Source organism: Pyrus communis, chromosome 14, assembly GCF_041283825.1.
Source record: "Pyrus communis isolate YQ-2024b chromosome 14, ASM4128382v1, whole genome shotgun sequence".
NCBI lineage: Eukaryota > Viridiplantae > Streptophyta > Magnoliopsida > Rosales > Rosaceae > Pyrus > Pyrus communis.
The window spans coordinates 24029183-24044672 of record NC_142578.1 but is presented as its reverse complement, the minus strand read 5'-3'; the positions used below and the strand labels follow the sequence as shown (position 1 = coordinate 24044672).

At 38.1% G+C, this 15490-nt stretch overlaps 1 protein-coding gene and 1 pseudogene across 2 annotated transcripts; both read right to left on the bottom strand.

Moving 5' to 3' along the window:
- Window positions 1-87: 87 nt before the first annotated feature.
- Window positions 88-2672, bottom strand: LOC137713901 (G-type lectin S-receptor-like serine/threonine-protein kinase At2g19130 pseudogene; annotated as a pseudogene). The gene has a single exon (XR_015955743.1). The product of XR_015955743.1 is annotated as a G-type lectin S-receptor-like serine/threonine-protein kinase At2g19130 pseudogene (transcript).
- Window positions 2673-4781: 2109 nt separating this feature from the next.
- On the bottom strand, window positions 4782-14437 carry LOC137713372 (uncharacterized). The gene is made up of 18 exons (XM_088684028.1): window positions 14100-14437; window positions 13876-13978; window positions 13624-13699; window positions 13271-13366; window positions 13039-13154; window positions 12778-12911; window positions 12052-12229; window positions 11239-11447; window positions 11054-11143; window positions 10802-10928; window positions 10606-10708; window positions 8177-8404; window positions 7915-7988; window positions 7433-7533; window positions 5740-5820; window positions 5501-5692; window positions 5249-5375; window positions 4782-5155 (listed from the first exon to the last, which is right to left on the bottom strand). The coding sequence occupies exons 1-18, from the start codon at window positions 14238-14240 to the stop codon at window positions 5004-5006; spliced, it is 2328 nt and encodes a 775-aa protein (XP_088540154.1). The 5' UTR covers window positions 14241-14437; the 3' UTR covers window positions 4782-5003.
- Window positions 14438-15490: the final 1053 nt, after the last annotated feature.

The following is a 15490-nucleotide window of genomic DNA, read 5'->3' as shown; positions in this document are numbered from 1 at the left end:
CTCCTCTTCTTATTGGTTAAATTGAATAAATTCAAGCAAAATTAGGAGGCAAAAACAAAGAAATGGGTTGGCGGGTGGATTGGTGGGTGAATGCGAAAATTATTTCTTTTTTATTTATTATCTCATTACACCAACACTTATTGAACTGGAAATATTCAAAAACTTACTACCTCCAAGACAAGCTTGTACATACAATAATAATACAAGAACCTCCATTTATTGAACTGGAAATATTCGATAACTTACTACCTCCAGGACAAGCTTGTACATACAATAATAAAACCCTCGCGTTCTACATCTGATCCTCATGACTTTTCGTTGCACAGTTGCTGATTTGGGCTTGAAATGCACTTTGGACATTGGAGCATGACCATGAACCCGAACCGGACGTGGTCTCCTGGTTGTTAATGCCTTCTGACGAACCTCCGATAAGGCGTTGGAGGAACCGCGGGACTGGCGGAACACCGATGTCTGAAACTCCCTCAAGAATTTGAACCACCTGCTTCATTGTTGGCCTATCCTTCTCATCTTCTTGAATGCACCAGCAAGCCACTTTGCATGCTCTGCTTAGTTCATCTCCGTCGGCTTGGCCTTCCAACCTGCAATCTAACAAGGCGAAAAGATCTTGCCCTTTATTAACTGCATTCGTGAGACGGATGGGACGGAAGTTTTCTACTCCGTCATCTAACCCTTCTCTGTTTCTCCTTCCTGATATGACCTCAATCAGCAACATGCCATAGCTAAACACATCGGCTTTTGGTGTGATGGCTTCACCCGAAAACCATTCTGGTGCGAGATAACCCACAGTTCCTCTCATGGTTGTCAAAACCCGGCTGTGGTGTCTCCCCAAGAGTTTCGCAAGACCAAAATCTGCCAATTTGGGACTGTATTCTGAATCCAACAAGATGTTCTCCGGCTTAACATCGCAGTGTATTATGCAGTCTCTGCACTCGTCATGGAGGTAAGCCAATCCTCTGGCAGTCCCTACTGCAATGTGATATCTAGCCTTCCAATCTAACATTATCGGGTTGTTTCCAAGTAGAAGAGATTGTAGAGAACCATTTGGCATGTAGTCATAAACCAAAAACCTCTTTGAAGCGTTAGCGCAGAATCCCCGCATGCGAATAAGATTAATGTGTTGTATTACACCGATAGTTCCCACTTCAGCACGAAATTGTTTCTCTCCCTGGTTCATACTTTTCAGCTCTTTCACTGCAATGGCTGTTGAATGAGGCAACATCCCCTTGAATACAGAACCAAAGGCTCCTTCCCCGAGCTTTTGGGAGAAGTTCTTTGTTGCTCTTCTTAAATCTCTATGCTTGTAAAGCACCAAAGAATCTTCGATAGTCGCCAATGCTCCCGCTGACCATCTCCTTCTAAAAAATACCATGACAAGGAAAGTAATACTTAAGATGGAAAATAACCCTGCTAGTACTCCAATTACAATCCAAGTACTCTTTCTCGTAGCCTTTCTCGTCGTCTCCTTTTTAGAATCCACAATCCGGATATGCAATCCTATGCTGTCTAGAGAATGACTATTATATAGATCCCCTGTCCACATGTAAACCCGACAACCATCCGAAAAATTATACGAAAAGGCAGTGCATGAGCAATTTATTAAGCATTCTAATCTACATTGATCAATGCTCACATCGAAAATTTCCTTGAAGTTCTTAGGATATTCATCAACAGCTATCGCCCGAAATAGGTTTCCAGGATTGCAGTGAAAAGGAGTTATATTCACACAGCCATCTGAAAAGTCGTCTAGTCCCCAATTTTCTTTGACTTTGGGTTCAAATCCTTCGAGGCAATCACAACGACGAGGAGAGCTCAGCTTGTTGTTGCAAATACTAAAAGCACCACACGCCCATTGGACCGCACACTGGTCCAATGGTTCATAGGCCAAAAATGACCGTTCCTCATGGTCTGGGTCCCAGGCAGAAAACTCGAGCTGACCATTGCTTTCAAGCGTGACTTTTATAAAGGGATCGAAATCATCAGGATACTGAGATAAATTAAAAGGTAATTTATCTAGATCAAAAGAAAAAGGACCAGGTGCAGGATTTTGCCAGGTTCTCCAGGATGTAAGAACTTGTTTTCTCTTGGTACGGTTATTGTATCCAAGCTCAGCACCCGGCAGCCAAGTATCCGACAGGTGATCGAAACTCTGCCATATAACAACAGATGAATCAAATGCATCTGTTATGACAAAGTTCCCATTGTCAAGAAGCTTTGCTACACTCGACTTAGAGACCTTTGATCTTGAATTAGTCGACCATATTGCAACTTCGGAGGCGCTACTTAAGATCAAGTTTCCATTTTCGACAAGTGCTAATACTGAAAGTTTCGGTTCAGAAACAGGTTGTTCTCTGTTTGCGACCCAAACTACGGTCTTAATGGTTTCATTTGTGTACCAAATGCCTACGTAACTGCTTCGAGAATTACCTGGTGTGAAGAAACCGAGCTCAAATGCTCCACTTGGAGAAGTGATTGTTCGTGCCCCGGAGAGAGATTGACCTGGAGAGATGGTGTGAGACGCCATGGAAATACAAGCAATGAAGGTACAGCATAACAAAAATCTCAACGCATAGCAGAGTAGAATTTTCGTATCCATCTCTTTATAAAATTGCAACAAAAGAGAGAGATTGGTGCAAGCAGAAGCCAAAAGTGGTCGTTCCTTTGAATGATTGGATCTTAACCAGACATGCTGTATCAAAATACAATAGACTTGACTTACAAGTCAACAAAGGACTTCACATCCACAATTTTTTTTTTCTTTTTTTCTTTTTGGTAGACAAGTATGACTCGATTGCTTACATTCAACATCTTAATTAATTAAAATAAATTTTTTATATATTATTTAATATTATAAAATTAGTTCGACTGTGCTGTGAGAAAAATTACTTTTGAAAGTACCGTGTGAGAAATTAATTGTGGAAAAAAAGGGCTGGCGTTTGGTAATCTGATGTAAGACAAGATACGGGTCACTTTCAACAAAGAAAGAAAAAAAAAAGTTTCAAATTCTGGAAAACAAGGATTCAAGTTGAAAAAAATGATGGATTCATTCGATATGGCGACATAAAAGGCCGCAACAAATATTCTGGTGTCAGAATTGGGACCGTGATGTGGTCATAGAAGTGGTGTTCGATTCTTCTACAAAAGTGGCTTGAGTCATCTTTTGCAAAAATTCGTCAACAGTAGCAGCTTACTAATAAATGGAGCTTTTTATTATTTGTCTTTTGGGGTTTCAAGGGCATTATTATCTGTTTTAGTTTTTGTCTTAATTACCTAAGTCTTTTGAGATGTTGCTGGATGTTGCATTTATTTATTTAAGCCATTTGGCTTCTCATTTATAAGCATCTTTCATCTTTCAATCAATTAATCAAGTTATCCTTTGGCATTTTCTCAACTTCAGGTGGACTCCAGACTTTGTTCTATAAGGGATTACTGGTCATCCTTTCATCGCTTCGTGCTGCGTCATAAACTCCATTTTAAATTTGTTGTAAGTACAATTAGCAGTTTTATAGGGAAAATGATCATCTTCGGATCCCTTCCACCAAATCCTCCACATCAATCAATTCGGACCCTTGAAATTTGATTCAACGGCTAAAGTTATTATAACTTTTAAAATGGACCCCCTATTTTTAGCCGTTGAATCAAATTTTAAGGGTCCGAATTAGTTAATGAGAAGGATTTGGACTTTTGTGCAAAGTGTTGTAAAATGTGTAGAATGATTAAATAAAGATATTATTTTGAAATAATGCTTCAAACTATTTGGTAAAAACAAAGCACTTAACTTTCTTTTTTTCTTTTTTTGTGTACATCAATATTTTTACACTAAGAAGAAGGGAAGTTCGGCAAAGCCACACAATGGGCAACCTAATTTAGTATCAAATTCGCTATCCATGAGATTCGAACCTAAGAACTCTCACTTTCAAATGAAAAGAAATATCACTAAATCGTAATATTGAGTGACAATTTTCATACCCACCAATGCAGATGCTCACTTGTCTTAACTTTCATTTTCAGAAAGATCAAATTATAAAATGATTGGCCTTTAACTTTAACTACCCACCAATGCAGATACTCGCTTGTCTTTCCAAGAATCGTTGTTGCGAATGCCTCCAAAGACTCAGTTAGAAATATGCCTAAAACGCCAATCATAAGATAATATTTTACCTACATATCATATATCTTGAAAAATCTCACATCAGAGAGAGCACTTCTATCATTTTCTTGACGCATTCGCATGCACGTAAAAGAGATGTGAACAAAATATTGCAGCTGATGGGCTTGCAAACCCTTAAGACTCCAAGTCTTACTTTGGGGCTGTAATATTTTTGTAGCTTTCAATCAGACTACGAATGTAACAAGGACTACAGCCATCCTTAAGAGCCCTACAAATATCTTCACAGACCAATTTGTCACCGAATATCAGCAGAGACTCAACCATGTATCATCCCAAAAGTCTCAGAAAGCCCAATGCAGACAGTTTATCAACCACGGCATTACGGGAAAATCTTGTGTCCACTTAGAGGATCATGTCATCCATAAGCCCACTCACACAACTAAGCAAGACTGCCTTTGTACTTGGGACCACACTAGCCCGATTTTACCAATCTCATACAGACGATTCAATTGGTTGTGTGTGGGCCTACGAATAGCGTTACCCTCTAGGTAGACACGAGAATTTCTTTGACAGTATCCTCTGTGAGTACATTGATTCCAGCTAACAATCCCAACAAAAAGAATAAACTGAAAACAAATTAAATTCATGCAACTACACCTGAAGATCAACAATATATAACAAGCATACATAGATTATAAATCTACGTTACCTGAAATCAGCATTCAAATTACATAAACATATATTATGATTTGCATCGATATCAAACAAGCATGTCTACAGGAACTTCTCCACAAGAAAAACCTAGTTATCTTATTGAAACAACAGATTCAGACCTAAGGTCCTAAGGTGGAAGCACCAAGGGCAAAAATCGTTATCAATGCCTGAAGTGCCTAACGTTTGTGAAAAGAAGTGAAACTCCATACTTGTTACAGCAGTCTATAGCATCCCCATCTCTAATGCTCCCACCGGGTTCTGCAATTACACTAACTCCGCTTTCACAAACTTCTTCCACTGCATCTTTCCATGCTGCATGCATACGAAATTGATCTCATTAAGCTTCCACTTGCACTCTACTCTTAAATAACATAAACAAAAATTAATGCATGTGCTAGTAATTACCGAATGGGAAGAAGGCATCGCTGGCCAAAGCTGCACCCTTGACCTCTTCTCCAGCTTTCTTCAAGGCTATTCTTAAACTCTCCAGGCGGTTAGGCTGCCCGCTCCCCATGCCCAGCATGCAGTTATTCTGCTCATAAGTCAAGGATCCAATATTTTTCAGAAAGTATCAATCAATTCACTCAAAGTGGCATACCAAAAATATAGTAAATGTGAGCAAGCCGAGGTTTTGAAGGAGAAGCAAAGAAAGACAACCTTTGCTATTACAATTGCATTTCTTTTGACATGCTTGACGCACAACCATGCGAACTCTGCATCAGCAAGCTCACTCTTTTGTGGAGCCTTCTGTGAAACAGCTTTAAACTGTATATCTAGAGGGGTCAAATCGTCCAAGTCCTGAGCTAAGCACCCACCACCAACCTGTCTAACCACCCACCCTAGCAATTCCTTACTTTACGTGGAATCGAATAGCTGAAGGAAGATGTCTATCTTACCTTCCCATGGTGTTGGATAGCAGTTGCAATACCACCTGCCTTCACCTCAGAAAGACTCTTGTCAACGTAGAATGCAGCCTTCTGATACCATAACGGAGGGGACTTTTAAGCAACATAGGCACGGTTAAGCTCTGAGGGAATTTATCTTGAGGAAAAGAAGAAAAAAAGGAAGTTTGTCCATCAATGCATCCCATCACAACAAGTGACAGAAGCAAATTCATTTAAGTGCATTTTCATAGAAACTAATATCTCCCAGCCTCCCTCTCCGTCCCCCCTTCCCCCCTCACCACCATGGTCTTCGCCCCTAAATCCCCCAAGGTTATCATGAACATCAAAATGGTGATTAAAGATATTATTGCAATGTACTTAGATGAACCTCCCTCTTCTCTCTTCAAGGTCGTTTCCAGCTAACTCATAATTCATTTTGATGAATATCAAATTGTTGACTTGCAAGTGGTGGATTGCCCTGGTGATCTTCAACCCACTGTGTTTCGAGTTCAGACCATCCCCACTCCCCTTAGTGTAGATTAGTGTACAATATCTGTACTCAAAAAGAAAAATGTTGACTCAGCAGATTGCAACCTAACTGATGATGTGGCATGTTAATTATGATTCTACTGTCTACTTAAACATTAAATGCACAAATACACATAATAAAAATCAACCTGGAGTCTAGACTGTATAGTTCATCGTTAATCCTTGCCTTATCAAAGAAAATTTATAAATAAAAGCAAGATCATCAAAGACGTAGTACCTTCAGAAGTCTGCTTCCAAAGCCATTCTGAAACTGCAGAATCATAAGAAGCTACATGTTGGAAAGCCTTCCATGCAAGCTTCCTTCGGAATTGTTGATCATCCTTGTCTCCCTTAAGAAACTCAAGAAGTGCGGGATAGTCTTCTGACAATCAATTAACATTTAAAGGAGGTTGCATTATTATCTTTTGGGGTTTCAAGGGCATTATTATCTCTTTTAGTTTTTGTCTTAATTACCTAAGTCTTTTGAGATGTTGCAGGAGGTTGCATTTATTTATTTAAGTCATTAGGCTTCTCATTTGTAAGCATCTTTCATCTTTCAATCAATTAATCAAGTTATCCTTTGGGATTTTCTCAACTTCTGGTGGACTCCATACTTTGTTCTATAAGGGATTACACTGGTCATCCTTTCATCGCTTCGTGCTACGTCATAAACTCCATTTTAAATTTGTTGTAAGTACAATTAGAAGTTTTATAGGAAAAATGACCATCTTCGGATCCCTTCCACCAAATTCTCCACATCAATCAATCCGAACCCTTGAAATTTGATTCAACGGCTAAAATTATTATAACATTTAAAGTGGACACCTATTTTTAGATGTTGAATCAAATTTTAAATATTCGAATTAATTAATGGGAAGGATTTGGACTATTGTGCAAAGTGTTGTAAAATGTGTAGAATGATTAAATAAAGATATTATTTTGAAATAATGCTTCAAACTATTTGGTAAAAACAAAGCACTTAACTTTCTTTTTTTTCTTTTTTTTGTGTACATCAATATTTTTACACTAAGAAGAAGGGAAGTTCGGCAAAGCCACGCAATGGGTAGACTAATTTAGCGTCGAATTCGCTATCCACGAGATTCTAACCTAAGAACTCTCACTCCCAAGTGAAAAGAAATATCACTAAATCGTAATTCTGAGTTAAACAGCAACCTACCTTTCTGCGGGAGAAGCTAACATTCATATGATGAATTGCAAACCGACTTAGCAAATCTACAGTCTTTGAATAACCATCACCAGAATTTTGTAACATCTTTCCTCCGGGCAGTCATGTTATAGAACAAGTTCTCAATCAGATAACAAATACCAACACTTAATTCACCAGTAAAGATAATTTCATCCCATTGAACCCAAAACATAGAAAGTAATTCATCACGTTCGCCAGACATTCAACGCCAGCAAAATGATCATTTGCTTTTTTTCGTTTAAACTTTTTTTTTTCTTTTTCTTTTTTTTTTGAGTTTATGGGGTAAATTTTAAAATTAAACTGCCATAAGTGAATCCACCAAATTATAATTTCAATATTAAATAGTAAAGTATCACTTGAATAAAAATTCAAAAGGCCATTTCTTTCTATGAACAAATCATATAATTTTTCTGGGCATTTCATCAAACAGGTAATGGCCACACACCTATAACCATGCAACTGGTCCTTGGTGATGGTGGTGACGGTGACCTGAGCAACGTATGTCATGCTGGCAAGTGCTTCTCCTCTGAACCCCCATCGACTTTATCGACTTCAAGTCCCCAAACGCCGACAATTTCGACGTCGCGTGCCGCTTTCTCCTTCCCTACTCGACTTCGCCCTTATTCTCATCCAAAACCCTGATCCACCACATCTCCAACGCCTTCCTCCAAGACGACCCCAAACTCTTAAACCCTCTTTTTCACTCCAAATTACAACCCCACCACCTCCACCCCATCCTCCTCTCCCTCCAATCCAACCCCATTACCGCCCTCGGCTTCTTCGATTGGGCCTGCGGCTCCCTCGGCTTGCACCACCACCCGCAGTCCTTCTGCACCCTCCTTCACCTGCTGCTCCGCCACCGGATGCTCGCTCCGGTTTCCCGCCTTTTCAAAACATCGGTAGGCCAGTTCGGGACTCAGTTTCACTTCTTTGATGCATTTTCTGATTGTTTTCAGAACCACAGTTCCGATTTTAGTCTCGTTTGTAGGTTTCTGATCGAGATTTTTTGTCGAAATGGGATGTTGGATTCGTCTGTTGATACATTCATTCGTATCGTATGTATAAATTGACATATGCTTTTTGCTTGACAATGTTGCTCGTAAGAAAAGTTCAAAACGTCTTTGTAAAGAAAATCAGATAGAAGGCGGCGAAGATTTCTTTACTTTATTACTAAGGATTGGTCCGAAGCCAAACGTGGTCACGTTTAGCACGATGATTCACGCATATTGTAAATACGGGAAATTGGAAGAGGCAAACAAGCTTTATACGGTTATGATAGAGAAGGGTATCAGTCCTGACTTGGTTGTATATAGTATTCTAGTTGATGGTTATTTTAGGGCAGGGAGATTAGAAGAGGGGCTTCGGCTTTTCTCGGTGGCATTGGATAGCAGGATTAAGTTGGATGTAGTCATTTTCAGTTCCGTTATGGATCTCGCCAGTGGAGTTCTACCGAAGAATGCTGAAAGAAGGGATCTCGCCAAACTCTGTTAGTTACACCATTCTTATAAACGGCATGTGTCAGGATGGGAAGTTGGCTGAGGCTGGTGGATTATCTGGTCAGATTTTGGAGTGTGGTTGTGTGCCATCGGTTCTGACTTAATTATAGTAGTTTGATTGACGGAATGTGCAGAATAGGTAATTTAAAAGATGCATTTCAGCTGTACGAGAGTATGATCAAGACGGGCTATGAACCTGATATTATTCTTTACGGTGTGTTATTAAATGGCCCTTGCAAAAAATGGGCTGATGGGCTATGAACCTGATATTATTCTTTACGGTGTGTTATTACTTTTGTGCAAAGTGTTGTAAAATGTGTAGAATGATTAAATAAAGATATTATTTTGAAATAATGCTTCAAACTATTTGGTAAAAACAAAGCAATTAACTTTCCTTTTTTTCTTTTTTTTGAGTACATTAATATTTTTATACTAAGAACAGGGGGAGTTCAGCAAAGCCACACAATAAGTAGCCTAAGTCTGTATCGAATTCGCCATCCACGAGATTCAAACCTAAGAACTCTCACTTCCAAGTGAAAAGAAATATCACTAGATCGTAATATTAAGTGACAACTTTCATACCCACCAATGCAGATGTTCACTTGTCTTAACTTTCATTTTCAGAAAGATCAAATTATAAAATGATTGGCCTTTAACTTTAATTACCCACCAATGCAGATACTCGCTTGTCTTTCCAAGATTCGTTGTTGCGAATACCTTCAGAGACTCAGTTAGAAATATGCCTTAAACGCCAATCATAAGATAATATTTTACCTACATATCATATATCTTGAAAAATCTCACATCAGAGAGAGCACTTCTATCTTTTTCTTGACGTATTCGCATGCATGTAAAAGAGATGTGAACAAAATATTGCAGCTGATGGGCTTGCAAACCCTTAAGACTCCAAGTCTTACTTTGGGGCTGTAATATTTTTCTAGCTTTCAATTAGACTATGAATGTAACAAGGACTACAGCCATCCTTAAGAGCCCTACAAATATCTTCACAGACCAATTTGTCACCGAATATCAGCAGAGACTCAACCATGTATCATCCCAAAAGTCTCAGAAAGCCCAATGCAGACAGTTTATCAACCACGGCATTACGGGAAAATCTTGTGTCCGCTTAGAGGATCATGTCATCCATAAGCCCACTCACACAACTAAGCAAGACTGCCTTTGTACTTGGGACCACACTAGCCCGATTTTACCAATCTCATACAGACGATTCACTTGGTTGTGTGTGGGCCTACGAATAGCGTTACCCTCTAGGTAGACACGAGAATTTCTTTGACAGTATCCTCTGCGAGTACATTGATTCTAGCTAACAATCCCAACAAAAAGAATAAACTGAAAACAAATTAAATTCATGCAACTACACCTGAAGATCAACAATATATAACAAGCATACATAGATTATAAATCTACGTTACCTGAAATCAGCATTCAAATTACATAAACATATATTATGATTTGCCTCGATATCAAACAAGCATGTCTATAGGAACTTCTCCACAAGAAAAACCTAGTTATCTTATTGAAACAACAGATTCAGACCTAAGGTCCTAAGGTGGAAGCACCAAGGGCAAAAATCGTTATCAATGCCTGAAGTGCCTAACGTTTGTGAAAAGAAGTGAAACTCCATACTTGTTACAGCAGTATATAGCATCACCATCTCTAATGCTCCCACCGGGTTCTGCAATTACACTAACTCCGCTTTCACAAGCTTCTTCCACTGCATCTTTCCATGCTGCATGCATACGAAAATGATCTCATTAAGCTTCCGCTTGCACTCGACTCTTAAATAACATAAACAAAAATTAATGCATGTGCTAGTAATTACCAAATGGGAAGAAGGCATCGCTGGCCAAAGCTGCACCCTTGACCTCTTCTCCAACCTTCTTCAAGGCTATTCTTAAACTCTCCAGGCTGTTAGGCTGCCCGCTCCCCATGCCCAGCATGCAGTTATTCTGCTCATAAGTCAAGGATCCAATATTTTTCAGAAAGTACCAATCAATTCACTCAAAGTGGCATACCAAAAATATAGTAAATGTTAGCAAGCCGAGGTTTTAAAGGAGAAGCAAAGAAAGACAACCTTTGCTATTACAATTGCATTGCTTTTGACATGCTTGACGCACAACCATGCGAACTCTGCATCAGCAAGCTCACTCTTTTGTGGAGCCTTCTGTGAAACAGCTTTAAACTGTATATCTAGAGGGGTCAAATCGTCCAAGTCCTGAGCTAACCACCCACCACCAACCTGTCTAACCACCCACCCTAGCAATTCCTTACTTTACGTGGAATCGAATAGCTGAAGGAAGATGTCCATCTTACCTTCCCATGGTGTTGGATAGCAGTTGCAATACCACTTGCCTTCACCTCAGAAAGACTCTTGTCAACGTAGAATGCAGCCTTCTGATGAGGATTTTCACCATAACGGAGGGGACTTTTAAGCAACATAGGCACGGTTAAGCTCTGAGGGAATTTATCTTGAGGAAAAGAAGAAAAAAAGGAAGTTTGTCCATCAATGCATCCCATCACAACAAGTGACAGAAGCAAATTTATTTAAGTGCATTTTCATAGAAACTAATATCTCCCAGCCTCCCTCTCCGTCCCCCCTTCCCCCCTCACCACCATGGTCTTTGCCCCTAAATCCCCCAAGGTTATCATGAACATCAAAATGGTGATTAAAGATATTATTGCAATGTACTTAGATGAACTTCCCTCTTCTCTCTTCAAGGTCGTTTCCAGCTAACTCATAATTCATTTTGATGAATATCAAATTGTTGACTTGCAAGTGGTGGATTGCCCTGGTGATCTTCAACCCATTGTGTTTTCAGACCATCCCCACTCCCCTTAGTGTAGATTAGTGTACAATATCTGTACTCAAAAAGAAAAATGTTGACTCAACAGATTGCAACCTAACTGATGATGTGGCATGTTAATTATGATTCTACTGTCTACTTAGACATTAAATGCACAAATACACATAATAAAAATCAACCTAGAGTCTAGACTGTATAGTTCATCGTTAATCCTTGCCTTATCAAAGAAAATTTATAAATAAAAGCAAGATCATCAAAGACGTAGTACCTTCAGAAGTCTGCTTCCAAAGCCATTCTGAAACTGCAGAATCATAAGAAGCTACATGTTGGAAAGCCTTCCATGCAAGCTTCCTTCGGAATTGTTGATCATCCTTGTCTCCCTTAAGAAACTCAAGAAGTGCGGGATAGTCTTCTGAATCAACCACCACCAAGACATCTTTGTGATTCTGATTGACAAACATATTTAACTTGGAATATCAGATAAAGATATTCAGACAAGTATAGGTACTACTCGTGATACAAGGATTGTGTTGGGAAGAAAATGGGAAATACATTGAACAACAAAAATAAAGTGTTAACTACATTAAACAACAATAAGCAGTAATACATTGGACAAGGCATAATGTTAAAATGTATTTCACTTTCCTTGCTAAGCCAAATGCATAACCGATATATTCTGCATCACTGTTTCTAGGATCAATATGTATCAAGATTTCTATGGATGTGTTGGATCGGAGACTAGCACCAAGGATGCAGTACAGAGTTCATATCTAGGTACCTACAAATAAGATTCACATTGATGGATTAAAAGAGAGAATTACGAAATAATGAGATTCACATTGATGGAATAAAAGAGAGAATTACAAAATGATATTTCGATGAAAGTACTTGATTCATGACAATGACTGGAAATACTCATGGCTCAGAAAAACCTATTATGATATATAAAATTATTGAACAACAATAATCTAGCACTTTCATTCAGATAAACAACCTTTGCGGCTGCTCTTATCATGGCAGGACCACCAATATCTATATTCTCAATTCCATCTTCAAACTCTATTCCTCCTGTTGAAGTAACCTTCTCGTAAAAGGGGTACAAATTCACCACAACCACATCAAATGTACCTGTACAATATTGTGGAGATATATTATTATTGTCATAACTTATTGCCAACAAACAGAGCATTAGAGAGAGAGAGAGAGAGAGAGAGAGAGAGTGCATGTGCGCGTTGGAGTTTACAGCAGAAGTCACCAATTTCATGCTTACTAAGAGATTCCATGTGATGCTTTTGGTCTCTTCTAGCAAGGATACCTCCATGTACGTTAGGGTGTAAAGTTTTTACACAACCATCAAGCTGCAACCGAAATCTTAGTCATGTTTTAATACACAATAGAGTTAATATCCCCAATATCAGATATTTCACGGTGTTAGTTTTCAAGCAAGGAAAACCTCTCTTATTCAATTTCCAAACAAGAAAAATAACAGCTTACCAAAACTAGTAAGTTGTTCCACCTTAGTGACGGGCAGGCCAGCACTTTCTAAGGTAGATGCAGTTCCTCCAGTCGAAACAATTTTATATCTACCGTTTCAGAAAACAACCATCATGAAAAACATATCGCACTCACCATTTAAGCTAAAATATCAGCATTTGATATATCCTACTCAAATAATGCAACTGAAAATATAATTTGAAAGCAGACTAACAGGTAAAGACAATGATTCATAACAAGAGCTCCTTAATACAAAAGTGTTGGAAACATTACAAAGCGATCTCCTTAAAGATCTGCGCCAAACGTTATCAATATTTAGCGAAAAAAATAGAACATCTGAAATTACCCCAAGTCCTGAAGCCCATTTCCTAAAACACCAAGATCCTTCTTGTCTGACAATGATATCAGAGCCTGCCTATTACCTGAAACCAATATTTAATTACGTAAAACTCCCACAAATAATCTCTCTTGAAACACATTGTTAATAAACATGTGCATAATTATTTTTTTAAAGCACAAAAATTAAATAAAAACACAGAATACTCTTAAATAAAAAAATAAACTATCAAAACAAACGCAAAAGGAGCAAGGAGCATACCGGAAAGGGGTGAGGGAGGGTTAGTGACCGTAAGGGTCTCCTCAGCCGCCGCCATGGCTTTAATTATTCTGCAACTTGAGTGCAAGTTCCTCACTGAGCAACACTGTATACACAAACAATCACACATATATGATATATATATATATATATATATTTTTTTTTTTTTTCATGGATATATATATGTAAGTGAATAACAATATGATGAAAACAGAGAAATTGCACACCGTGAAAGACGATGAGGAATTGGTTCGTATTTGCGCGTCGGAGGACAGCAGGAGAGGACGGGTGTTTGGAATGATACAAGAATTTGTGGCGGTGGCGTTGGGTGGCGTTGCGGCGGCCAGAGAGGCAGTCAGACCGAGCATCCCTCTTACTGTAAGAGAGAGAAAGAGAGAGAGAGAGAGAGAGAGAGAGAGAGAGAGAGAGAGAGAGAGAGAGAGAGAGAGAGTGGGACTGTGGGCGCGTGGGTGGATCGTGGACGGTTTGGCTTTCGGCGGCAAACAGCAAACTTAAAAGTGAGATGCTCTGAAAGGGTTTTGTTTTCCGCGACACAGCAAAAACCAAAACTCAGCCGTCAGTCTAATCCAAAGGCTCAAAAATTATAACGCCACCCGCTTTTGGATAAATGACTGACACGTGGATATAAAGTTTGTAATAGCATTTGAGGACTCTTTAATCAAAAGACCGTTTTGCATTTAAAAGAATATTGTCTTCAATAATAAGATCATTTCAAAAGAAGTTGTTAAATTTTAAATCTAAAATTTAAGGGATGTATTTAATTCAGAATTTGAGAGATTTTAATGGATTTATAAGTCCATAGATTTTTATGCAATTTAATTGATTTATAAAGATTTCATATAAAATTTTGATTCAATTCCCTCGAAATCTCATGAGAAGAAGTGAGATTTGTGAATGCTTAAAATACATTATGAAATCTCTCAAATTTCCTCTAATTCCTCAACTTTTACAAATTCTTTAAAATCAATTTCTAATTGAATACACCTAAAATGTTATAAACTTCTTTAAAATCCTAATTGAATACAACTGAATTTTTAAGGATTTTAATAAATTATCTTAAAATTCTAATTGGATACACTTTGAATTTTAGAAAATCACTTAAAATCCTGATTGAATACCCCTATATTCATTAAAAGAATTAAAATCTCTTAAAATCCCAATTAAATACACCCTCTTAAATTTGAAGGCTTACGTGGCACTTTGGTATCTTTTAAACTTTTGATCTCCAACTGATATGTTAAATTTTAAACATAAAATAATAATTCATATATATTACATTGGGAATGAAAAGAAACAAAAAGATAATAGTTTAAACCAATAAAAAATTAATAAAAAGCATTTAATAATTAATTAAAAAAATCCGAAGGTGCTGTCAAGTTTGGCAGCAAAGGAGAAAGATGTCAATCTATGTCATGCCACATCAGATTTGGCTTCTCGGTTAGAAAACGTTAATGCTGTTTTTTGTTACCGTTATAGCCGCTTTTGGATAAATGACTGACACATTGATATAAAGTTTGTAATAGCATTTGAGGACTCTTTAATCAAAAGATCATCTTGTATTTAAAAGAATATTACCTTCAATAATAAGAGACTTCTT

What these genes read in the sequence shown, in the direction of transcription:
- LOC137713372 (XM_088684028.1), bottom strand. Translation starts at nt 14,240, where the DNA reads ATGCTCGGTCTGACTGCCTCTCTGGCCGCCGCAACGCCACCCAACGCC. An exon ending in ATTCCTCATCGTCTTTCACG is followed by an intron (nt 13,979 to 14,099) that starts GTGTGCAATTTC and finishes TTGTGTATACAG; the next exon opens with TGTTGCTCAGTGAGGAACTT. An exon ending in GGGGTGGAGGTGGTGGGGTT is followed by an intron (nt 7,989 to 8,176) that starts GTAATTTGGAGT and finishes ATGGGGGTTCAG; the next exon opens with AGGAGAAGCACTTGCCAGCA.